The sequence below is a fragment of the Arvicanthis niloticus genome, chromosome 11 (assembly GCF_011762505.2).
Source record: "Arvicanthis niloticus isolate mArvNil1 chromosome 11, mArvNil1.pat.X, whole genome shotgun sequence".
In the NCBI taxonomy this organism is placed as follows: Eukaryota; Metazoa; Chordata; class Mammalia; order Rodentia; family Muridae; genus Arvicanthis; species Arvicanthis niloticus.
This window is the reverse complement of record NC_047668.1, coordinates 34368943-34395376: the sequence shown is the minus strand read 5'-3', so window position 1 is coordinate 34395376 and position 26434 is coordinate 34368943. Positions and strand designations below refer to the sequence as shown.

At 41.0% G+C, this 26434-nt stretch overlaps 1 protein-coding gene across 2 annotated transcripts in view; it reads right to left on the bottom strand.

Moving 5' to 3' along the window:
• Positions 1-1291: 1291 nt before the first annotated feature.
• Positions 1292-26434, bottom strand: part of Prkar2b (protein kinase cAMP-dependent type II regulatory subunit beta) — a 94535-nt gene continuing 69392 nt past the window's right edge. Inside the window, exons 5-12 of one of the 2 annotated variants that reach the window (XM_034514364.2) lie at positions 17006-17112; positions 13962-14115; positions 9243-9344; positions 7154-7228; positions 5954-6019; positions 5704-5842; positions 3039-3179; positions 1292-1392 (exon numbers count right to left, since the gene is read on the bottom strand). In XM_034514364.2, the coding sequence (XP_034370255.1) occupies positions 3046-3179; positions 5704-5842; positions 5954-6019; positions 7154-7228; positions 9243-9344; positions 13962-14115; positions 17006-17112 (777 nt within the window). In that variant the 3' untranslated portion in view covers positions 1292-1392; positions 3039-3045. Of the gene's footprint in view, positions 1393-2894; positions 3180-5703; positions 5843-5953; positions 6020-7153; positions 7229-9242; positions 9345-13961; positions 14116-17005; positions 17113-26434 lie in introns of those variants that run through there. The other variant, XM_034514362.2, reaches the window with a different exon arrangement.

Here is a 26434-nt window from a genome sequence, read left to right as displayed (position 1 = left end):
TTGTTTTTGTTTTTTTCAAGTCAGGGTTTCTCTATGTGGCCTGGTTCTCCTGGAACTCACTCTGTAGACCAGGCTGGCTTTAACCTCAGAGATCTGCCTGCCTCTGCCTCCCCAGTGCTGGGATTAAAGGTGTGAGCTGCCACTGCCTGAGTATTACTGTTTTCAAATAGTTGTGAATACAACTATGTTTCTAATTATTTAGTTTTGCTGCCTGTAAAATTATTCTGGAACAGGTGAAGCTGTCTAAATTCTTCCTCTTCACTAGTCTGCACCACACACCACTATAAACTTTAAAAGCCAGCATCCCTACTCCTCTCTGGAATGCTAGTGTTTTAATCTATGAGAAGTCCCTTGTTAGCTGCTTAACGAAGCCCCAGCGCAATGCCTTCAAACTTGCATGGTGTTTGAAGACCACAGAAAGCTATCTACTCACCATAACACTTCTTGAAAAAGTTATCTGCATTAAGTATTCTTTGAAAATGAAAACAATTCCTCACATATCTCAGTAAAATCCCAAGTCCTCATTTCTCTGCAGCCTCCACACAAAACATGTTATGTGTTTTGGATGCCAATGTGAACAGGATCCCAAATATATTTATCCAACCTCTACTGCAGGTAATAGTTTTGTTAAAACATAGGTGCTAAACCCAAATTCAGACTGATAAGCAGGAGACACACATACCTTTCTAAACATTTAAAACAAAATGAAGAATCTTGTTCTCTAAGACTGCCTAATACTCTCCTTAGCCACACATGTGTACTTAAGAGGTGCCATCTTTGAACAAAAGCTTCATCAATGAATTCCCAAACAGTAAGACTCCTAACTATGGATTTAATTACGGCACCTACAAGGCAAACGAGGTGTTTTAACTGAAAAGCTTTCCACATAAATTTACCAGTTAGTCATATTTGGCCAAAATAATGTGCGACATACCACAATAGTTAAAAACTTAACAAGTAAAATCTTACACAGCCCCATAGTAGTGCAGAACTGTACTTTCTTACTGCTGAATGCTATGAGGTTACAGCTTCCATGAACCGTAGCTCCTGTTTTTTTTGTTGCATTTATACACCAGACAAGCCATAATAAAGATGAAAATAATGTATGGAACATTTATTATAAAAGTGTGCTTTATTATAAGGAAATTTTAAATATAACCAACAATACTGAAAATAACATAGCTGCATTTATAGCCTTGGCTGGGTTCCTGTAACAACAGGCATTTGCTTCCTGTTCCATGAACATCAACAATCAGCCTCTGCAATGCACACAAGAGAGCTCGGAAAAGTGGAGTAAAGAACACAGAAGGATGGGCCAGGCATTTGGTGGCTTTTTTTCTTGTTTTCTGTTTTTGGAATTGTTTCCTTGTTTAAACACATGGCTTCTGAACTCTGAAATAGAAAACATGTTACCTTCATGTGGAGAGAGCTCTTTTTCCTACAGAAAGATTTTGCAAAACTACTAATATTTCAAAACATGGCTAAAAGTATAGCTAAGAGCATAACATACTTTAACTTCTTCTTTATATATCATCCATCTAACCTTGTAGCCACGTTTTCATGTACAAGGAGGACTATAAACGGTCTCTTATTAGATTGTGACAGCCATAGATGAATTTAACATACATAGATACCTCTGTTCCTCAGAAACATGTTTCCCAGAATACAGTTACTCATTCAAACGTGAATAGCTCGTGGGAATTAATGTCTCTAGACATTTGGTCATGGGGCCTAAAAATTATGTAAAAGTATGATTGCTTTGGTTGTATATAACAATTCATATTTGGCATAAAAATAAGTATCTTGTTGACCAAAGAAAATTTCGTACTTTGTACTTTTAACTCTGAGTTGACCTTTAAGCTAAGGACAAGGCCAGAAATTCCATTAATCATTATGTACGGCTTTGCTCATATACAAACTTATTTCCACCGTTGCAGTAGAGTTTTTGAAGGTTGGAAAAGACAAAACACACTTGATTGGCTGCTGATCAATGAGCTTGCTAGTTGGTGCTCAGGACAAGGAAGAGCAGAGGACCGTGGGCAGAGACACATGCACAGGGCTGCAGCACTCGGACTGTATGGAGCAAAGCCATATTCTGTGGGCATGTGGGTAAGAAGCCCAGATGCCTTCTGATAGTGATGGGAAACATTTCCTTTTTCTAAATGTAAAATTCAGGACTTTTAGAGGACAAAAAAAAAAAAAGTCAGATTAAGATTAAATTGCCTTGAAAGAAATTACAACCTTTGTGATGTTAAACATCAAAATGCAATTTATAGAGAGTACAGGATGTTGCTAAATGGAAACTGGGAAGCAGTGATGATACAGAGCTGATAATGAAAGATGCCAGGTGGGGTCTGTCATCCTGAAAGACTCTGCCCAGTCATCTAACAACTAAATGGCCAGGACTCAAAAGCCACTCAATGACCCAGGCTGCTGACTGACATTTGTCAAAGAAGTTGAAACGTACTTTATTGCAAAAATATAAAAAATTTAAAAATTGCATATGGTTTTCACACCGTTTTACCAATAGGCCAAGGCTAACACACAACTTATCAAGCAGAAAAGGTAGAAAATGAAATGACTGACATTTTACTGTCTGACGAGTTATAAAAAGAATGTGATACGACAGAGTGCATGAGCCGCTGCCAGCTTCCCTCTTAAAGGGGCATAGTCACTAATACGATATTTGAATCATCCAAACACACAGATCGACCTATGAGTACATCTTTTGATTATCTTCTTAAACATGTATGCTTTCAATATATTATAACCATGTGGATAAACCTTTCAGTAAATTTTATGGAAGTCATTTTTATGATTATGTTAATTTATGAACTATCCGTTAGAAAGTGATGTTAAAGCCTACTGACTATTAAATCACTACTGTTTACTGATATATTGTAAATGTTTTTGTTGTTGTTGTTTAAAAAAGGAAAAACCTGAAATCACAGAAAATGCTTGGCATCTACACAAACACATTCTCAGTGGACTAACCACTACTATGTAACTGTCTCACTAATGGTCTGTCTTCTCCATACTTTTGCTTCATGCAGTGGGCTCAACAATATCCATGTTTGTTCCAAACAGCGCAACTAACTGTTCTTCGTAGGTGGCAATGTTCCTCTTCATAATCTCCATGCAAGGTCCCAAAAGCCTTTCAAATGCCTGTACATCCATGGCTAAGAAAAGAGAAAAAGTAAATTAAAAATACCATTCCTTGTAAAACTCAGGAATTGCTAGGTCATTCTTTTCTACTATGATATTCTATTATGATGTTGCAGTTTTGATATATTAACAATGCAAGAGAATTTTAGGTAGATATGGAAAAAAGTTAAAATATTTTACTTTAGAAAAAAAAAAAAAAAAAAAAAAAAACAGGGACATCTCTGGCTATGGTCTAAAATGCTTTGACAGATGAAGGCCTTGTGATGCAGTTGATGGAGGGTCCTGATCCATGCTGAGGAAATGAAGGTCTCTACAGGGCAAGATAAACTTTAATGCTTCACCCTAATAATATAAACTGCCCAAAGGTGGTACAAGACTGTTTCCTACCCTGTTCTCAGAGTTTACAGTGTCATGCCATGAAGTTTTACACATTTAGACCATTGTTGATGTAATTCAAAAGTGATGGCACAAGGCTTTCACCTGCTTCTATCACCGAATGCTTCACTGTTTGTCTGCCTCGTGTATTTTGAGTGTTTGGTTTTGAGGCAACCTAGTCATGTAGTTCACACTGACCATGAACAAACTGGGCTTGAATTTATTATCCTTGCGCTTCAGGTGCTGGAATTACAGACAGGAGACAGCAGACCGGGCTATCTCATGAATTTTAAAACTGAGTTTATAATACATAGTGTTAAACATCACACTGTTCTAACATATCAAACTCTATCTCTCAAATTTGCAAAGGTTAGAAGGGAAGGTTTATAAGGCTTCATGGGTATTCTCACATGGTGCAACAGGCACATTAGTGAAGATAAAAGCAGCCTAGCCATGTGTACTGAGTCACCAAATAGGTACATGAACTACTTCTCTAAACAAATAGCCAATAGATAGATTAAAAAAAATAGCCATCTGAGAAATCATACCAGCACTACACTGAGATGTCCATCTACGCCAGTTAAAGTACCCCTGTCATCAAGAAACAATAAAAGCTGGCAAGGACTCTTGAGTATTCTTTACTGTAGCTACTACGAAACTGGTATAGAAGTTCCTCATTAAAACCAGACCTACAATGTTATCCAGGCTCTACCAGTCCTGGGCACATGTCTGAAGAAGTCAAAGCCAACATATGATAGAGCTATCCACCTGCCTGTGCATACTGCTGCACTATCCAGGACAGCCAAGTTATGCAATCAGCCTAAGTATCCATCAACAAATGAAAAGAAAATGTATATACACCATGGAGTGTTACTCAGCTATAAAGAAAAATAAATTGTATCATTTGCAGAAAAAAAGAACAAAGCTTGGATATCTCATGTTAAGTGAAATAGATGCTGTATGTTTTCCTTCAGAACTTTCCCAGAAAGCGGAGGGAGGCCTATTTGAGGAGCAGAATGGTACCAACAGAGAGGAGAGGGTAATGATGGGGAGTATGCAAAACCCATGCTGTTCGTGAAAGTGTCATTTATAGACATGATATGTACTATTTAAGGAGAATCATTTAAGAAGACCTGGTCAGAAAACCATTTATAAGGAAAACCCAAAAGCCATCTATGTATGTATATACACATTGGACCCAAAGCCGTAAAACATTTAGCAGCGAGTGATTAGAAAATTTATTGTGCATATATTTACCTAATAGAATGTAAAAATGTGATGTATTAATAAAAATTCCTATAGTGGAAACACGTTTAAAAACAGAAAACACATGCCGATCAAAGAGGAGGGACTTGGAGTGGTGGAAAGCACAGCAGACATGACATGTCGCAGCTTTTTCTGCATGTTTCTATACGTCCTGTATTTCCCCCACACCCTTTAATACAACTATTACAGGATGAACCTCTCTCGCGTCACCTTCACTCTGGCATCCAAGGGTGCTGAGAATTTCTGTCAGCTTTCCCCTTTTCTTTTACTGAAGTATCATTTGACTAATATTGCATCTATTGAAAACCTTTCACAAAGAGAGTCTGTAAGGAATTAATTCTGAGGATCCTTGGGAATCTTAAAAGCACTGAAACTAACTTTCATCTTTTTGAACTGTGAGGCGTGTGGAGAGGATAATTATCGCCGAACCAATTTTTTTTTTAAAATGTCATTTATGTTACTATTTCCTGAACTGTGTTTTTCATTACCAAAGTGAGTGATTTCTCAGACACAAAATCCCCACAGATACCAACTGAACGTGGCATTCCTGCCAGGCTCCCAGGTAGAAGAGAGCAAGAAGAAGCTGAACAGGAGGAGTTGGCTATGCTCCCACAGACCTAAAGCCAGTCCTGGGCTAGGATCAATACGCCCCACACTGGCACTGTAACTTAATAATGGACTGCACAAAACGTGCCATTTTATCCTTCTCTTTTGGGGAACACAACACGTGGCATTTTGTTGACTACATAGATATAAAACTTGTTAGCTAGGAGCTCTTATTTCAATAAAGTCCAAACCTTAGCCATACTTTGTGAGACTTGTGAACAGAACAAAATGGCCCATATGATAGGAAGGCCTGGAATACAGACATAACCCAGCCCACCACCGTGCCCCTACCTAAGCATTTGACAGTCCCAATGGCGTGTGCAGATGCTGCTCTAGGTTTGTTGGTGACCAGGGCAAGCTCTCCAAAGTACTGTCCCCGAAAACACCGAGCAATTTCCACAGCTCCGTTCTCTTCAACTTCTGATTTACCCTAAGGAGACAACAAATCAGTTACATTAAAGTCTGAGATTGTTTGTTTGTTTGTTTGTTTTTTAAATCCAATATTTTCCTTGTGAATGTGAGGAATTTTGGGACTGTTTACCTTTCTTTTCATAGTGATTTTCACTTCTCCAGATTCTACAATGAAGAAAGAATCTGCCAAATCTCCCTAGTAAAACAAGAATGCAGGGTGAACAGGCAAGTTCCACAGCAACTCTAAAATCATGCCTCTGAAACTGGCCTACAGGTTCCAATCTGTAAAGTCTATATCCTGAGGTTATGATAATTCTATAGTAACATCTTAGACATTCAAAATAATACATTCTCTACCAGAAAATATGGCAAGTAACCCAGACTAGGAATCTTCTCCTGAATTTTGTGCTGAGCAGTACACAAGAAAGGGTAGCGCCGCTGTGTGTCCCAGCAGCCCCTCCCATCAGCAGGCTGTGTCGGTACATTCTGTGACCCTCAGAAAGTAGCACTGTGCTCCCGGTGTCTGCCCAAAGTTACCAGCCTTAGCACAGAGACTTGCCAGGAGCTAAAGAACCTGGGAGCATTCAGAAGCAATAGTTGTTGACTCTGGAACTTTTATAGCCTTTAGGCACCAAGCTGACACATCAGTCTGCGATAGTGTACTTCTGGCTCTGAAAAGACTGTTGGGACTGAAAAGCCTATACCCTCTCAAAGTACACACCCAGTATTCCCGGTTTTTGCATGAACTCTGGTTAGACATCCACTCAAGTCATGTGCATCTTTCAACTATGTATAAAGCCCACTTTTTAGGAGTTGTCTGGCTAACAGGTATAGTAATACAGCTGGTTCCCACTGGGAGTTTAGAAAAACATGAGGTTAGAAGATATTTTTATGAATGTATTCAATGCTTGCATATGATACAATGTGAGGTTTTTCTGGTGAATGTTATCCGGAATAGATCTCAAGAACTAATCACATCAAACTCATCTGTCTGTGGACCTGGGTTCTTATTAGTTTCATGGTTGAGCCACCACTTTCCCCTCTTACACATGACATCTTTCTCCCTCTATATATGTGGATTTCATGTTACAAACTGAAAACTACTCAGCTAGGTAATGGTTTAATGCAGTCATTAGGAGTGTATTATATAAACAAAAACATCCAGATTACTTACTTGATGTAAAAGCATTTTTAATAGGTTGTTTGGTAGAAGTAATATTCATTTAACCCAACACTGCATACTAATTATGAAAACAAAGTTTAACAGGCTTTCTAAGACCTTCTGGACGGTAACCCTAAACTGAATATCAGTGTGAATTCAGTATCATACCTGAGCAATGATCTGTTCTCCATCATTGTAAACTTTGGTGCCAATCACATCCACCACCTTCAGGCGTTCAGAAACCTACAAAGAAGAGTATAGTGTTAGAGTTAGAGACTGTGGTGACTTCTCTTGGTTACAGCTTAACTACATCTGGAATTAACTAAAACCCAAAATGGCTGGATATACCTGGGAGGGATTTTTTTTTTCCTTAAGTCACTTGAAGTAGGAAGACCCATTTTTAAAATCCAGAGCTTTTAGGTGGAAAGATACATCTTTAATCCAGAGTTTTTGATCTGGGAAGACCCACCTACCACCTGAGGCACGCCTTCTGCTGCAGCCTCTATAAAGGATGTGTAAGAAGGAAGCTCTTGCTCCTTCTGCCTGCTTGCTCTCACCTGCCCTGGCATTAGAGCCTACTTCTTCAGGATTCTAGAGTACGCTGAAGACCATCTGAGATGGCCAACCTTGTGGACGACTGGATTCTCGGACTTTCCATTGGGAGACAGCCTTTGTTGGACTTGCAGGACCACAGCCTGTAAGCCACTCTAATAAATGGCATGCATGCATGTATATATCATATAAACTCTGCTCCTCTGGAGAACCCTGATAATACACAGACCAATTGTGTAATCTTGCCTGTTTTACATGTTTAAAAGGGGTGGGCCTATACAGTTAAATAAACTCAACAGTTTTCACTTGTGTCATTGTTACATTAACTGCTAGAATCCAGAAGTAAAAAAAAATTGTATTTCTAGTTTCCTGTAAAATACCAGAAGACTCAGCCAGCTCCCAGCCCAAATTTCCATATGGCAGCAATAAAGCTATGGTAGGATGGCAGCTGTTCCCTTAGAGGGAGCACATGTTCTCCAATTTGCCGAAGTCCCTCCTGAGTTGCTTTCTGTCACGTCACATGCCTCAATCTGACTGGATTACCTCCCTGATGCATTCTATTTGAGGACAGGAGCTTCTAAAGATCAGCTGCCTGTGCATTCTACCACGTGGCCAAGATTCTCCTGGGCATAAATCAGCAACTCACAGAGACACTATCACACTGGCATTTGCTATTTTACGACAATAATATTTTATCTGTTATTTATATTTTATATTATTTTATTGATTTATAGATAAAATGTCTAGAAAAACACTTCACAATGAGTTATGGCAAAGCCAAATTTGTAAGGTAACAATTCTTTCACAAGTGTCTACCTTCAAAGATAAGAAACTACTGGCCTCACTGAGAAGACATTTGAGCTAAGAAATGAAGGAGAATTGCAGAGGAGCCATGGAGTTTGAAGGAGGCTGTTGTATGTAGACAGCAAGTACACAGGTCTCAAGTGAGGCCTGGCATGTGTCTGCAACAGCAGGAAGCTAATGTCTCTAGCAGGATGAAAGTGGAACAGTTAGAAATGTCCGACTTGGGGCTCGGGATACTGGGCAGGACCTCAGTGGCCTTCAAAGTTATCCAGTCCTGGAAGATTGTTAACAAGACTGCACTGATCTGAGGTTTAAAAGGATCCTTCTGTATGTGGCTGATAAAAGCCATACGGGAGGTAATGATGGTACAGACAGAAGGTGGGACTGGTGAAGTTAACAGAAAATGACTGGATGCTGCAGATATTCTGAAGACAGGGAGAGAAGATTTTCAACACATTGAATTCTAGTGGGGAGAAAGCTGAGTGGATGCTGACTTTCTTACACCTGCTATTAGATAAATAGCACCTATAGACTTGCTAAAAAGTCTAGATAAGAACCGTATTTCCAAAAAACAGGATAAAATGTGGTTATTGGTAGTAAAAGAAATAGCAATGAAGTCTTATGTCACTATCTGTTCTTTGCATAGTAAAATATAAATATACTTTAAGGTTATTATTATTCTGTCACCACCACCACCACCACCACCACTGTTATTACTGTAGGGTACTATAGCACACACTCTGTGTGGAGATCAGGAGACACTTTTCCATCTTCATATGGGTTCTGAGGATTGAACCCAAGTTCCCAGCACGGTTGCCCTCGTAAGACTGTCACAAGAACTTTTCAGGAAATGAATGCTCCTAACGAAGCAGCCGCCACAGCGGAATAAAGCACAACTCACCTCCAGAGACTTGAGGAATGGCAGTGACTCAATAAAGCTCTCGTACATCTTTCTCTTTTTGGCATTGTTTTTTACAATTATTCTCCTGAAGGTCACCCTGTCCTAAAGAGAGCAGCAAATAAAATGCAGTTAAAATCTCAACAAACTGTTTCTTTCCCTACAAGGAATATGTAATAATTAAACACTTTAAAAGTAAAAATTATAGCATATTATAATCTCAACTAATAAAATTCCATATTTTTATTTCTTTAGGCACAAAATTTGCTATAAAACCATATAAAATTTTCTTTCTTTTTTTTTCAGTTTAGACCAGTGATTTTCAACCTGTGGGTACGACCCCTCTGGGGGTTTGAGCGACCCTTTCACAGGGGTTGCATATGAGATAGTTATATTATGGTTCATAACAGTAGCAAATTATGATTATGAAGTAGCAACAAAATAATGTTAGAATTGGGGGTCACCACAACATAATTATTAAAGGATTGAACCACTGATTGAGACAAATTTTTGACCAGCACATGGATTCTATGTCCACAAGGAGGCAGTATCACACTATAAAAAATTATCTCAGTACCGTTTCCTCCCTGTAGATGGCAGTGTTACAAATTCAATTAAGTAGACAGGACCAGACCTGAATTTTTATATAAAAATATATATATAAATAAATATAATATTAAATATAATAAATAAAAAATAAATAGAAATGAAAACTACAAGAAACACTGTTGAAAAGAATTCATCCAGAAATAATCATTTGTAAAAGCACACATTTATTAGGCTCCTTTTCATACCCACACACCATCAGAATTTTCCTTTGAAAATGTGAAGGTGCAAAGAAACTGTATTCTTGACTGGGGTCGTTCCCAGAGTTTACCATGTTTACAGTCTAATTATATTTTTATGATCTCAGAAAATGCAGAACTTAATTTAGGTATGACAGAAATATTTACACAAAACAGCTCAAAAAGCTATTTTCCCCCAAAATTTATGTTCCAGAAATTCTCATAAAATGTTTTCATTCTTATGTAATCACATAATCACATAGTTTGGCATTCACCAATGAATAATTATACCACTTCAGTGAAATTAAAACTGGATATTACTTATTCAATACTTTTTTACTCCAATATACTATGGGTATACCTCTAGACATATTGAACTGAATGTGTCTGTCCTCAAATCCGTATGTTGCAATACTATCCCTTAGCATGGCCCTTAGGAGGTGGGCCTTAATAGGTGATTAGGCCATGAGAGTGTGGAGTTATCATAAACAGAATTAGGTAATTCTGATAAAAGACCCTTGAGAACTGCCTTGCCCCTTCCACCAAATAAGGGCATCTAGGAACTGGCCCTCTGCCAGACACCAAAGTTCTTGTGCCTGAATCTTAAGAGTTCTTAACCTCCAGATCAGTGAGATGTCAGTGCATTTGCCATCTTTGGTGGTTTGTGCTAACAGCCAGACAGAATGAGACTCGGAAATTAAACATCTTGTTCGTTTATTACCATTTAGATGCCAGCTGTACTTTGGCACCAGCTGCCAAGCCTAAGGGCCTGCCTTTGATCAGCAGGACACAAATGACTTCTACATATGGGTCCCCCAATACACACAAAATAAAAAGTACATATAATAAAGCATATTTTTTAATTTTATGAGTTAATTCACAAAAATACTGAGCTCTTTTGAAGCCTGGCTTATATCAAAATTTGCTGAGATAATTTTTAAAACTAAAGACTTTAATCAAAATCTCTATATGTCCAGTGAAATAATGTACATCTATAAAAGTGGCCCATGTAATTGTCATATACAGTCAGATTTGGGAAGCAGGTACATTTTAAAGACAGACCTTTGTTGTTGTTAAAACAGAGAAGGCCTGAAACAGTTCAGCCGTTTAGAAACAAATCATGAATTGTGTATCTCAGGAAGAAATGTCTATTAATGGCACACGATTTCACAACCCACTATGACCCAACAAATCCAGGAAGCCCAATTTCAAATGCTTTTTTCCCAGTCACGTCCACAATGGCCTTTCTGAGCCACTGGAGTGGCCATGTCTTCAGTAATCTCTCAGGGCTAAGAGCTGAGGGTGATATTTCCAGAGTGGTACTCTAGGATGAGGACTCCTCTCTGCCAACTGCTTCTCTTTACCCCTGCACTTCCAACCATGGGCTGCAGACAGTGGATTCTAACATTTCCACTCTGCCTTCCCTAGAAGGGACTGGGTATGCAAACTGCTCTTAAAAGGCAAGTTTCAAATATAATGAAATTATGCCCATTGTCATTTTAAAGATATTGCACTTATGCATGTCTCAGAAATCATCACTGTTTATAAATGTCATTAACATGTATAGAGTACCAACAGAAGTCTCTGAAATTTTTCTTAGAAGCTTAAGAACTATGAACACAAAACCTCTGAGCCCTTTGCATATTAGTTACCATTAGCAGCATCTGGGCTCAAGAGATCCATGCTGGTGGGGGGCGATCTGAAAATGTGTGATCTTGAACCACAGATTCTTGAGGACGCCTTGTTACTGCCTGACACCCTGACTCCGACTGGCACCTCCAGTGGCACTGCTCCATGTTAGGTTACACCTTCTGTAATGGGCAGGTCATGGTGGACACAAGATTAGCCCCCAACCCTACCCCGTGGCTCCTTCCTGCACCAGAGGTCTGCTCTGATGTGCCTGTCCTCTCTTGGTTTTAAGGCATCCTTAACATACTTGGGTGATGTGGTTCTTTCTACGTGAAAAATCTCCATTTTTTAATCCTATAACTTACAAAAACGACTCATTTAATAGGCATACAATGACTGCTTGGCTCCAATAAAAAGAAGTTTTAAGTACCCTGTTTCTTCTTTCAAGTGAGATGTTTTATGAGTCGAAGGCTGAGATGAATGGTGTGTACATTCTGTAACTCAGCAACCCTCTGAAACCCGACAGTTACAACCTCTTCCACAAAGAGCTGAGGGGAACCTAACACCTTCATGTCAAGAGCATGGGATGTACTGTTTTGTGCTGCCTGAGGTGAAGTGTGACACCAGGCAGTGGGGACAACTCCTGGGAGCATTCCAAGCAAGTCCAGGCTCACCTTAGATCACAGGCAGGAGCCTGCAAGCTTAACAAAGACCGAGAACCCCACCTTAGAGCCCGTCAGCTGTTAGTAGTCAAGCTCAGCACTCTGCTGCCTCTTGACAGAACCCGCACAGCTTCTCTAGCTCCTCAGCCAATGTGTCTGGGAACCAACACTTAACAGAATTTCTACCATTAAGACATTTATTTAAAGATACAGACTGAGAATCTCTTGTCTGAAATTCTTGAGACCAGAAGCGATCTTTAAACACCATCTCGCCAACCCACCACTGTTCTCCTCCCTCCTCCTCCACCTCAACTGCCCAGATTCTGAAAGGTCCTAACAAAGTGGCTTGGGAGCATGTTTCAGGTCTAAACATAAAATTCATAGTTTATATATATTTCATATACATGGTCTAAAGGTAAAGCATAAGTATTGTAATGTGCCTTGCATTTTGAATGACCTGTAATATTAGGTGAGGTATAGAATTTTACAGATGGGAAATCACTTTGGTGCTCAAAAAGTTCTGGATTGGGGCATTTCAAGCTTTGAGTTTCCAGCTTAGGAATGTTCAGTCCATCCTAGCCTCCACGTCCCACCCAAAGAGAATGCTTAGATTTGGGTAGAATCGAGGCAAGATTTTTTTTTTCCAGTATCCAAAATGAAAAGAACAGGTATTTTACTCTACGTTGCCAATTAACGGATACCACCAAGAGAACTGTTTTTCTTTTGTTTTGTTGTTTTGTTGTTTTGCTTTGCTTTTTCGCATGCTTTTTCAAAGTACAGGACATATCAGAATCACATGGAATGCTTCTGACAGTATAGGATTGCTGTACCCCCTTTCCAGAGTTCTTGGTGTAGGAGTTTTGGGGGGCCTGGGATGTTTCTAAGAGGTTCCCCAATTGTGACTTTCAGTTGGTCACACTGAAAACCACTGATTTACAGACTATACTACTTACCTCAAGGATCTAGTTGAGAAAAAGGCTGTGAATGTCTGTGTGTGTTACAGTATTCACACTTGTTAGTTGAGTGTATGTGCATATGTGTGATCGGACACTTATGCACATATACACATATACATATAAAAATCAGAGACTGATGTCAGATCTCTTTCCTGTGTTGCTTTCCAGCTCTGAGTCAAGGTCTCTCATTGAACTTGGAGTTCACTGATTGGCCAGACTAGTTAGCCAATGAGCTTTGGGGATCTGCGTGTCTTTCACGCCTGCTTCCCTGACGCTGGAGTTACAGGCATGAGCCACTATGCTCAACTTTTTACATTGGTTCTGGGAATGGATCCAAACACAGATCCTCATTCTCGTCTGGAAGACACCTTACTGACTGAGCCATCTCTCCAGCTGTTGTGGCTTGTGGTTTTTAAATCATGGATAAGAGAGGAGCATCTGAGGTCATTCCCAAGGGCCAGTGTATTCAAGCTCCTGAGAGACAGCACATCCATCTTTGGTTCAGCACAGACTTTGTGCTTAACAGTTAACAGTGTAGCATCTAGCAGATGCCTAACAAATGCCAATGAATGTGATCCCAAATGAAACCACCAATTAAAATTAAAATACAATATTGGAGTATATGCCTATCTACTGTCATGACAATTTTCAAAAATAATAACATTTAGGTCAAGCAAATATCTTACTCACCAAACCCCACAGAGCACCAGGAGAGGTAGCAGTGATTGTAGCTGCTCTGGGTGTATTGTACATTAAGGCCAGTTCTCCAAAACTCCCACGATTATCATAGTTGCCGACGCACCTTCCAACGCCATCACATTTTACATAAATATCAAAGGTTCCTCTGTCGGACATAAACAAAGTTAGAGTCAGTGATAGAGTGTGCAGAAAGTCATCTCTGGAATATATGTCAGACACTAGCTGGACTTATCTCAGACAGTAGGAACCATGAAGTATCAGGTCACTGACTGTGAACTTAATACTTTATGTTTCTAAAGAGAAATATATATGCTTCCAAGACCAGAAGAAAATGGCTACTTTTTAAGGAATACAGCTCTAACAATCTGCTGATGAGTCCTTTATAAACTATAGGAGGAGTTGGCCCCCAGGCCAGTTGCTGATAAAGTCTTATTAGAACACAAACAAAGGTCTTTATCTATTATACATGGTTTGGGTTACAAGCAGAATTGAATTCTTAGATCATATTGAACCACAAAGCCTTAAACTCCTTCCTTGACCCTTCACTTTAGGTCAACTCCAGGCTGAAACTAGAAAGTGGGAGAGATTCAGACCAAGCCTCTGGCCTTGGTCTTTCTGTAGATTTTTCTGTGCTGGCTTTCCCTTGAGGTGCTTTTTGCAGGCAAACAGACTCTGTTCACATGTCCCCGTGCTCAGGTGGCCAGGCCCTACACTCATAAGCTATTCCTCTGCACAGGCCATCTTCCCACATTCTGTACTCAGTAGAGAAAGAACATGGTTCTGAGGTTAGCTGGGGTACCTGGGAGGCAGACAAGAGAAGTTCTTTAGCTTATTCTGTTGGTTAAATCCTGGACAAAGATGTGGTAGTGCAAAGGCGGACAGGCTTTTTTTGTTGTTGGTTTGTTTTTCATGAGTTTCTCTGTATAACCTTGGCTGCCCCAGAACTCACCGTGTAGACCAGGCTGGCCTCAAACTCACAGAGATCTGCCTGCCTCTGTTTCCCAAGTGCTGGGGTGTGTGCCACCACCACCTGACAGAGACAGCTTAGAAAAGGGCTGTGACTAGTAAAGAAACTGACAGAAACAGAAACAACAGATATTACTGAATAAGGGAGAAAACTGTTGCCTTTAAATATAATTCATGGATAGAATGAACGCTCCTGAGGCTACACCCTAGAATTTGTTCCACAGATAATTAGTTTTAAACTATTATTTTAAACCCTGCCATTTATACCCTTTATTTTGTCACTGACATTGCTTTCTAGATTTCCCGTTCTGAACAGGATAAAATGAGAAAACAAAGCAACCTGGTGAGGGTGAAACTCTGCCAGCCCAGTGGAGGGCCTCTGTGGGAAGTCTGTTAAACAGGAGGGCTGCTCTTCACACTGATTCCCTCCCTGACGTTATGTTATGAGGCCTCAGGCAGTACATGACAGAGCAATGAGCAGGAACAGAAGCTGGTGACAGGAGATCTGGCTGTGGGCCACACACACTGACTATGTGGGTGACCTCAATCAGCCGCTCTGTGAGCTGGAGTGTTTCATATGCCAATGGGTGATGAGAGTCTAACTGGAAGAGAATGTTGTAAAACATACCCACTGAAAGAACAGGACTGCACCTGGAGCTCCCACCTATGATTCAATTAAAAATAATAATAAAAAATTGAGTGGATTTCTAAGAGTTTTGTTAGGGAAGGCTGTAACATCAAAACTATGACTCTGCCTTACAAACAGGGGTGCACTGGGGTTACGCTTTTACCCCTAACCCTGGCTAGCACTGCAGTGGAAGGTCACTAGGGCACAAAGACAGGAAAATGGAGAAATGAGTAAATGCTCCAACTGAAAGTCATGGCAGCATTCTGACCAGGAAAATGCACTTGGGAGGCAGAGGCAGGCAGATCTCTGTGAGTTCGAGGCCAGCCTGCTTTACAGAGTGAGTTCAAGGACAGCCAAGGTTATACAGAGAAACCCAATCTCTCGAAAAACAAAAACAAACAAAGAACAACAAAAAAAGGAAGAAAAAAAGCACATGCACAGTTCATACACACACACACACACACACACACACACACACCCAAGGTTAGGAAAGGGAGCCCCAAGAGTTCTAATTACCAGCTGTCCACAATTCTACCCAGAGGATCAACTGTTAGCCAATCAGGTAGGGAGATGATCTGTGCTCCTCACAAAACTGAGCAGCTAGGGACACCAACTGCCACAGAAACCCCATCTGACTCTACAAAGGTGAACACCCTGCCCGTGTGCTAAGGATGGTCTGAGGTTCATCTATTCACCACATTGTTCTCTGGTTAAGTAAAACAGTCTGAGATTTCTGAAATTAGATTGTCAATACAAATAAGTGCATATCCTTTCTGTTTAATACAGTATTTTCTATGAGTTAAAGACCAGCCTGTCTACGCAGCAAGTGTCAAGCCAGCCAGAGCTACATAGTAAAACATTGTCTCAAAAAACAAACAAACAAGCAAAAACAAAACAAAAACCACTCTGAAACATTTTAAAAGACAAATACAATACTAGACAATTTCTGCGAGGACTCATGAACTGCTCACTCTACTGACTAAAGGATGCTAAAACAGCAGGGGAAAAGGCTTCCTCCTTACCTTATGCCTTCTGGAATACCTGAGTTCTTTTATAGTTAATAATAAGAACGCTGTGAAAACGTGGCAATACCGAGTGAGCTACACCACCACTTAGATTCTTGGATACCATGTCTAACTCCAATTCTCACTGTGACTGGCATCTACTATACAGCAATATTACTTTCTACCTACCACATATAAGTTAGCAAATCAAGGCGCATTAATGACTGTGACTTACAGATCCACTTCTTCTATAAACTATGGCTCCTTGCATGACCTAGCACAGCTTTATGGTATATATTCACAAAGCATTTATATCATACAGCAGTAAGGTTGAAAAGAAACAACTGTCCGATCAACCTGCTAGTTGTCATATCAAGTGCTAAGGTTTTACACAGTAGGTGTTTTAAACTTCAGTAGTAAAGCCGGCTAAAACTCACCTGTCAATGACGTAAAAGTTGTCACCGTCGTCACCTTGAACGATTACATGGTCCCCTTCTTTGACCAATCTTTCAAACATGGCATCTAATACTTGAGACATCTGCTCCTGTTTTTTAAATAGATAAAATAACTTTATGTGTATCTTGAGCATAGTCCCTCAAGTGATCGTGTAAATTTTTATATTTTTGTGAAAGATTTCAAAAAAATGGAAACATCATTACCATTGAGTTTTATCAGAAAAATACCATTTAGTCCCCCTCACCACATACACATGAGGTTATTAATTCTCATATTCAACATCTGAAGGAAAGTAATGATAATTGGCCTACTTTAGAACGTTTGAAAGAATCACCACTTCACACGGAAAAGAACTACCAAACCATCATATATCTTGAGGAAAAAAATTTTAAAAACTAAACTAACTAGGGTGTTAAAGAACTGTTTCAAATTTCTGTAAGATATCTGTTCTTAAAACCTCTTCTACTTATGGCTACAACTAGTGTGGAGGTTCCCTAAATACCTGGTGAAATTACCTCCTAACTTCAATTTACAGTTTGTGTCAGTGCCCCAAACAAAACAGAACAAAATTCAGACTGAGGGTGGAGTGGGGGGGAGGTAAACAAAAAACCAAAACAACAAAATGATTGTAGCAAAACCTGTCACTGTCTTTTCTGTCATTACATTTCTCTTCAAAGACCAACATCTACATCTCTAGGAAAGATCTTTACAAATTATAAAGCGCATTTAACAGTGCTGGAGGGGCCAATGCAGACAACATGGAAGCCATTCAGACTAAAATTCTATGATCCGTCAGGGTGAGGCCAAAAGACAAAGATCAAAAAAGGGAAGAGAGAAAAAACAAAGGGAAGGAAGAAGAAATGCACAGCACAGTTCGTACATGATTAGGAAAGGGAGCCTAGAGAGTTCTAACTACCAGCTGACCACAATTCTACCCAGAGAATTAAAGGTTTAAAGGGCCGGTGGGTGGGGGTACCATCTTCCCATAAAAGTCTCTCTAACCCCAGACAATGCTGAGCAGCAAGACTGACTTAATTTCCCAGACAAGGATCAGAGAAAGAAATCAAACAAGCTGGGGAGAGAGGAGAGAGGAGAGAGGAGAGAGGAGAGAGAGAGAGAGAGAGAGAGGGAGAGAGAGGGAGAGAGGGAGAGAGGGGAGAGGGGAGAGGGGAGGGAGAGAGGGGAGAGGGGAGAGAGGAGAGAGAGAGGGGAGAGAGGGGAGAGGGGAGAGAGAGGAGAGAGGGGAGAGAGAGAGAGGAGAGGGGAGAGGGGAGCGGGGAGAGGGGGAGAGAGGGGAGAGGGGAGGGGAGAGGGAGAGAGGGGAGAGGGGAGAGGGGAGAGGGGATAGGGGAGAGGGGAGAGGTGAGAGGGGAGAGGGGAGAGGGGAGAGGGGAGAGGGGAGAGGGGAGAGGGGAGAGGGGAGAGGGGACGAGGGGAGAGGGGAGAGGGGAGAGGGGAGAGGGGAGAGGGGAGAGGGGAGAGGGGAGAGAGAGGGGAGAGGGGAGAGGGGAGAGAGAGAGAGAATAGGAGAGAGAGAGAATAGGAGAGAGAGAGGGAGAATAGGAGTGAGAGAGAGAATAGGAGTGAGTGAGAGAGAATAGGAGTGAGAGAAAGAAAATAGGAGAGAGAGAGAGAGAGAGAGAGAGAGAGAGAGAGAGAGAGAGAGAGAGAGAGAGAGAGAGAGGATAGATGCATCAAACCCCAGTGCCGGGAAACAAGCCCTTCACTGCCGGGCTCACAGGATGCCCGACCTCAGGTCTCTCAATCTGCTTTCTGTTGGCAGCCTCTACACAACCCCATGCCACAGATGTCCCAGGAACAGAGCAGAGCTTTTAGACAGTGATGCTTATCCACTCAGAGATGGCTTGGGATGGCATTATTCACCACAGGCATAATAAAAGGGATCTTTATAATAAAAGACAAAAAACTTAAAACATGACTGCTATTGCTTTCCTTTAAAGTCAACGCCTTGGGCAGTCTTAGGTCCACAGGTGCACTGAAACAACCATAGTGCTCCACTCCTCAGCCTACCTCTAAGACCGGACATCCCCCAGCACCGTGGTAGTAGGTCTGTTACAACCCATAAGCACTCAAGTGACTAGCAGAACCCACAGCCTGCATTTACCTCAAGGTTTGTTCTTGGCATTACACATTCTATAGGTATGACAAACATCAAATGACACATAGCCACCCGACTAGATTATTTTAAGTATATAAAATAAGAAAGAGTAAAACCCAAACCATGAAGTCACAAAGAAAGGAAAGAGGTCTAGAGGAAACAGAGAAAATAAAGTATAAAACAAATATCCAGAACTGGAATATACAAGTTTTTAGGCTGAAAGGGAACATGAGGGAGCCCAATTAATTAAACCAACAAATCCAGGCTCTCAAGTGGCCACCAAACACCATCAAGAGATCCGAAATACTTCTGAGGAGGGTGTGTCTTAAAATAATTTTGGAAAGAAGATACCCAACGTCTCTCAAAATAAAGAAAATCACAAATTAAGACTGAAACAGGATACCACTCCTCTCACTTAGCAACGTTCACTTGTAGAGAACAGCATGCTGTACTAGAGGCGCCACAAGGAGGGACATTCTCACTGGCTTCTATGAAAAAGTACAAATGGAATAAGCATCGTGGCAACATTTACTAAGATCTCAAATGTGCGACCTCCACTCTGACCACTCCTTCTCTGACCACCGTGAGGTGACAGATGCTGTGTCACTTCTCACAGCATCATCCTGACAAAAGATTGGGAACAAAACTGATACCTCCCTAGGGTGCAGGGTAAATATACCCACCATGTTCCCGTACACTCAGCATATGTGGGGATTCTCCTACATCCACCCTCCAAGGGACGTCAACGACTGGCAAGACTCTCAGGAAGGGTACAACTGAAGCGTGAAAGCCTGCTTAGAGGAATGGGTGGAGGAAAAACAAACAACCCACGTATGGATATATCAGCCATCTTCTGTCTCACTGGTCAGGCCCCAAGCTCAGCATGAGAACCACAGGGTTTCCTGGAGGTTTTCACACAGCCTAAAGGCCTGCCTAAGCATAAGAGCAATCGTGGAGCTGTCCTGCTAAAACTTCTGCAGCTGCAGCAGTGCTGAAACGCACACTCCCCATGCACAGAAGTGCTCTACAAACTGTGCTGAGCTCAGGGCTTCATGAAGAGAAACTTCAGTCTACAAAAGAGTCAATTCCAACTCCATCCTCAGAGGATGTTTTAGCCACTACAGAGATTTCCCATAAGCTACTTGCCCCTATAATTGGACAAGCCTCCCCCAAAGAGCTCCATTTGTTGCCTTGAACCTACAGATAAACCATTTCCACCACCCAGGTTTCAAGCGAAAGGACATGGCTACAGTTTCTCTGCTCTAGGAAGATTCTGAAGCCAGCTGGTCATCTTTTCTGTCCCTCAATTCCTGGTTACCACTGAGCCCATGTTACTGGCCCCATCACTTCCTATTACAATGTCTGACAGATTCAGGTAGGGCTAGCCTCTTCAGACTGACCTCAGACTGCAGCAAACACTAATATGTGTTTCCTCCATCTTTTCATGGCTCCACGGATCATTTCCTTTCACTAACTAATATTCCACTGTCTGAATGTACCAGTTTATCCATCCATCCACGGAAGAACATCTGGGTGGCTTCCAACACTGGGCAATTATACGTAAAGTTGCTATGAACGACTGTATCCTGGTTTTGTGTGTGAACATTAGGTTTTTTGACTCCTGTGCGGTAAATAAAGAGGAGCAGAAGAGTTGGGGTGGGGAAGTAAGTGTGGTAGGGGGACAGACAAACGACTTCCAAAGAGGGTAAGCCTCTCTGGATCCCCAGAGCAATGAGCCACAGTCTCCGTTGCTCCCACGCCATCACCACCATTTGGTGGGATCAGGGTCTATGACTTTTGGTCATTTTGGATGGGTGTTCAATATCTCACTGTTTTTGATTTTGATGTGCTTCTCTCCAGTGACACTGGTTACTGAGCATAGACCCTCCTTATGAGGTACCAAAAAATTTTCATTACCCCAGAAGGAAACCTCGTGTCTATTAAGCAGTCATTTGCTACTTTCCTGGTCCCCCAACTCCTTAGAAATCATGAATCGTTTATCTCTATGTAGATACAGATTCTCTCAATATTTCAATATAAAATAATGATAAAATGTGTTTGTCTTAGATCTAGCTTATTCCACTTAGCATATCTTTGAAGTTCATCCCCACTGCAGCATAATCAATAACATGCATTTCCCAGCCTGAATAACATTCCAGTGGTGTGACACCACTTTACCTATTGACCTTTCTCACCAGTCTTGATCTAATTTTCAATCAGGTTGTTACTGTTAAGGCTTTTTTATTATTATTAATAATAATATGTTTGTTTAGCTGGTCTTTATCAGGTGTATCTTTTTTAAAATTTTATTTTTAATTTCATGTGCATTGCTGTTTTGCCTGCATGTATGCTGGATCCCCTGGAACTGGAGTTTCAGACAATTGTGAGCTGCCATGTGAGTGCTGGGGATTGAACCCAGGTCCTCTGGGAGAGCAGCCAGTGCTTTTAACTGCTGAGCCATCTTTCCAGCCCCCGGGTGTATCTTTTACAAATATTTTCTCTGTGCTTATGGCTTGTTTCTTCATTCTGTTGATGGTATCTTCTAAAGTCCAGGAACTTTAGTTGGCTTTTGTTTTTTCTTTTTGAAGCAGGGTCTCACAGCCACACGTGCCCTCCACCTCACACGCCTCCCGCCTTAGCTTGCTAACTACTGGAATTAGAGGATGCTTGGCCTCAAACATGTTTAATTTCACTGAAGTCCAGCTTATCACTTCTTTCATACACTGAACTTTTGGTACCCCATCTAAATAGTCATCAAAGTCTAGATCATCTAGGTATTTATAAATTTCAAGAGTTTTAAACATTTTACATTGAGGTCTCTGATCCGTTTGGGGTTCATTCTGTGAGGGGTATAAAACCTGTCTGGATTCTTTGGGGTGCAGCATCCACTTGTTCCAGAGCCACTTGTTACCTCTGCCCCTTGTCCTGTTGATTCCCGTGGAGCTATTCTTGGGCTGTATTCAGCTCTGATACTCAATGTATGCAATGTATGCCAGTACTGGAATCATACCTTATACTAAGTGTTGAAGTCATTATCAGTTCACTGACTAGCTTTCAACTCTATGTAGGCTTTTCTGGGACTTTGCCTCTCCAGATTTATCTATTTTAGATGTAAATTTTAGAATCAGTTTACTGGGCCAGGAAGACGTCTTAATGGATAGAGGGCACATAGGCCTGATGACCTGAGTTCCGCCCCCAGATCCTACTCTGATAATGGACATTTACATCGATTCTACCTCCGTCCAGCTCCTGTGGACAATGCTGACAGGAATACTTGTATATGAGTACTTGTTTCAACCAGTATTTGATCTCAATCCTTCTGAATGTCTATAAGAGGAATTTCTGAACTGAACAGGACCTCAACATTTAACCTTGAACAGCTGAAACACTTACGTTCCACTAGCAACGTGCAAGAGTTCTAATGCCCCATGTCTTCAACATTTGTCATGTTATTGTTGGGTTTTTGTTTTGTTTTTTTTTACTTAATTATAGGCATCCTAGTGGAGATGAAGTAGTGTTTCATTTGGTCTTGATTTGCATTTTCTTAATGACTAACCACGCTAGGAATTTTTCTATCTGCTTGCTTGGCATTTGTCTTCTCTGAGGAAAGCTATTCAAGTACTTTGCTCATTTTAAAATCGGATGTTTTGACATCTTGCATTATTTAAATATTTTGAACACCAGACATTTTAAAAGTATATGATCATCAAATATCTTCTTTCATTTTATAGCTTGTCTTTTCACTTTTTTTTTAAGTGGGGGTAATGTCCTGTGACTTATAAAATGTTGTGTTGATACAAAGTGCAATGTGTCTCTCTCTTCTCATTTTTGCTTTGCTATCTAAAAATCCACTGCTAAATCCAAGGTCAGGAGTACTTCATCTTGTAGGGTGGTTTGAATGATAAGTATTCACACACACGGGCACGCACGCATGCACAGAGTTAAGATGCAGATATGGAGTTATCCTATAACAGGGCAACAATGCTCCTCCTAGACAACAAAAACTAACAACTCTAGGAATGGTTGTAGGGAGTGTTTCTGATGCCTTGATTGGGAATCTGTGTGTGAACCCTGAAGGTCCTGTTCCCTAATTAGTTCTTGATAGATCAATAAAGATGCTAGAAGCCAATAAGCTGGGTGGAATAGGCGGGACTTTGAGTTTTCCTGCAGGCAGGCTAGCAGATGAGAGGTGAAAGAGTTTCTTCAACGTGCTTTGGAGGGAGAAAAGCCACCAGCCCTGTGGGATCTTGGGTGGAGTGGTCATTGGCTGTTTTCCCGACTGGGCCTGGGGTATCAGACAGGAGGTTAGAAATATAACTAAGCTGAGGGCAGATTTAGGGTGCTGAGCTGGGAGTAAAAAGAAGGGCACAATAGCTGAGGAAGGCTTAGAAGAGCCTGGACATTGAACTAATTAAAGCAATATAAAAATAAGGTTGCCTCTGTGTGTGTGTGTGTGTGTGTGTGTGTGTGTGTGTGTGATCCTCAGATCCAAGGAAACCTGGGTAGGGCTGGTTAGTGTGGTAGCAAAAACTACATGCAACAGATGGTTTCTTCTTTGGAGTTGTTGGGCACTGGGGTCTCATAGACACTCAAACATTATAAGCTATTACCACTGTTCTTGGTTACCCTCTAGAACCTGACAATAAGAATGTATTGCTGAAGACATGACATAGTTGAGCCATAACACATGAGGAGATCAAGAAGGTATGGACCTAGAAACTCAATCCCGACCAGCTAGCTTTCACAGTGCTAGAAGGGGCTATGCAGGCACTAGAAGTGAACAGTAATCATCTGAACTCCCCAAGCTGCAGCAAGAGCCCACCTAGCACGACATGCCCATGGAAGTAACCGATCACTTTCTGATTGGATTTAAACCTCACTCCACAAGCTGAGCTTATGGGTACATAACTCATAAGCCCTAGGGGAGAACCTATACTATTGTGCTTCTGAGTGGTCAGGATATCCATAAATCAATGCACCTATCAACTCTCCTGGGAAGCTTCTATGTGAAGTAGATGGTGACAAACATGAACCTTAACCAGACAGAGAATAAGAGGGTTCGAAATGCTCAGCTTTAAAGGGTCTATACTGCACCACCCCCACAAGGTTCACTGCAGAAGAAAAAGCAGGGATTGTATAAAAGCCTGAGGCAGTGGGTGACTCCTGACTTTTAGACACAGCAGGGCAGCTCCAGAGATGAACTTAAAGCAGCTGAGGTAGGACATGCAAAGCCTGTGCAAGCTTGAGGCCAGATCAAATCTCAGCATAGACAGGGAAGTTGGGCACACAATCCCACGCCTATTAGATGCTGGAAAAGAAAGGACCAATTTTTCCTAAGAGGATAGCCTGGACGAAAGAACACACTCCAGGAGCAGGCCACACAGCCAAGGATATTTTGGGCATCACAAACTGGTCTTGGGAGGGTTATTTGTTCTCACACACAGTTGGGTGGCTTAGGGAACGGAAGGTGGATCTGGGAAGGCTGAATATGATTGAAACACCTAGTATAGGAAACTTGAAACTTGTAAAGAACTAATAAAACATGTAAAAAGTAGAGGTGCTATACACATATATCTCTATGGTATCTAATGCATTAAGTAAGAAGAGGACAGAGCAAAGCACTGCCTAAATATTGCTGCCACTAAAATGTTAAATAGAATACATTTGTATATGCATTTCATAGTCCTGGGAAATAAATATAATACAAAAAACTTGTCTACTGAGAAATGGAGGTGCTGGAAGACAGACTTGCAGGGAAGTTCCTTTTCATGAACTTTTGTTCATTGTGGATTTTGGTAAATTTATGTGTAGTAATTAAAATTTCTTAATTAAAAAAACTCTATACAGAAAACAAAATTTTGAATCTTCCAATGGACTACGAGAAGCACGAGGAAATAACGATGACTGGGTGTAAGGGTTTGCATTCCTTCCTGGTTGTGGGTGAGCTCTGGCTCCTCTTCATGGGCAGTAGCCAGGGCTGAGGATGGAGCCAGGATGGAATAAAGCAGGATTTCCTGACATGGTGCTAATTAGCCCCACGGGGAGCTTTTACCCAAATGAGTTCATCACCCTCAGGCAACATATGGTCACCTATCAAAATTCTGAAGGTTAATTAAATGGTTTACAAATACTGTACAAATGCTGTAGTTTACTTGTTATGATTCTTTGAGGGCAGGTAGTGAAAAAAGATCAGCTTTATTGATTAGTTCTGACTCTAAATGTCAGATGGAGAAAAATGAAATAAATTGCTATAGTAAAATATTTGGTTATGTTGGAATTAGCTCCATTTTATGCATATATACATGAAACATGGTTTTTTAATTATAAAGCTAAAGCACTCATGCCAGTATATGAAAAATTCCTAATAAAATAGAGAATTTTGCTTTTTAAATCTTTTCTATGTGACAGGTGTCTGCTCTAGTCACTCAAAATCTAATTTCCCCTGTAATTACCCACAGAGTACGGAGAACTTAGGAAATCTTTAATACATAGAGGCTTACGGTGCTCTGACAGCCACGGTTGGAAACCCACATCAAGTTCTCTCACAGAATGCAGACAGAGCTCGGTAAAGGCTCTGAGTTACTGAGGCCGCAACAATTCACTGCACTGATGGAAGAGCCTACCATATAGCCCAGGAAAACTGCTCCAGTTAGTCTCAAATTAGAAATATTTCAGGAGGAAAATGGCCCACTGAGTTGAGCATTAAAATATTCATGAAAAGAGTATCTTCAAAGACGCTAATAATTAGAAAATCTGTGCCTCAAAATATAAATATACAGTACTCCAAAGGGGAAATGTGCTGAGGTCTGAGAAGTGTAAATTTTCCAAACTAAACAATGACTCCAGGAAATAAATTCAGATGAGACAGTAGCTACAAAGACGGCATTACTCTGTGCTAATTGGTAATTACTGTTTCCCCTTCATCTGTGGGGCTGTCCTCGCTCTAGAACAGTCTTGCCGTCACAGTCAATGCAGCTGGACACTGGCAATCATCCTAGTTGTTCCTTCAGGCCCAGGAAGGCCAACTGTTGAGTTCCAAGGTCTGGAAACTGTAGCAGGATGGTTTCCTACTGCTGCTATATTTTACAATAAAGCTCGGTAATTTGGGAGGAGCTAATGTGGGAGGAGCGAAGGAGGAAGAAGAGGAGGAGCTAGGAGGAGCAAGAGAGATGTAGCAGCCATGGAGACCCACACATGGGTCCAGAACAGTCCTGAGTAATGATTTATATCTTAAGGTTAGATATTGGAAAACAACTCTTAATTGCGTGGACAAATTGTTATTTGAGCATTC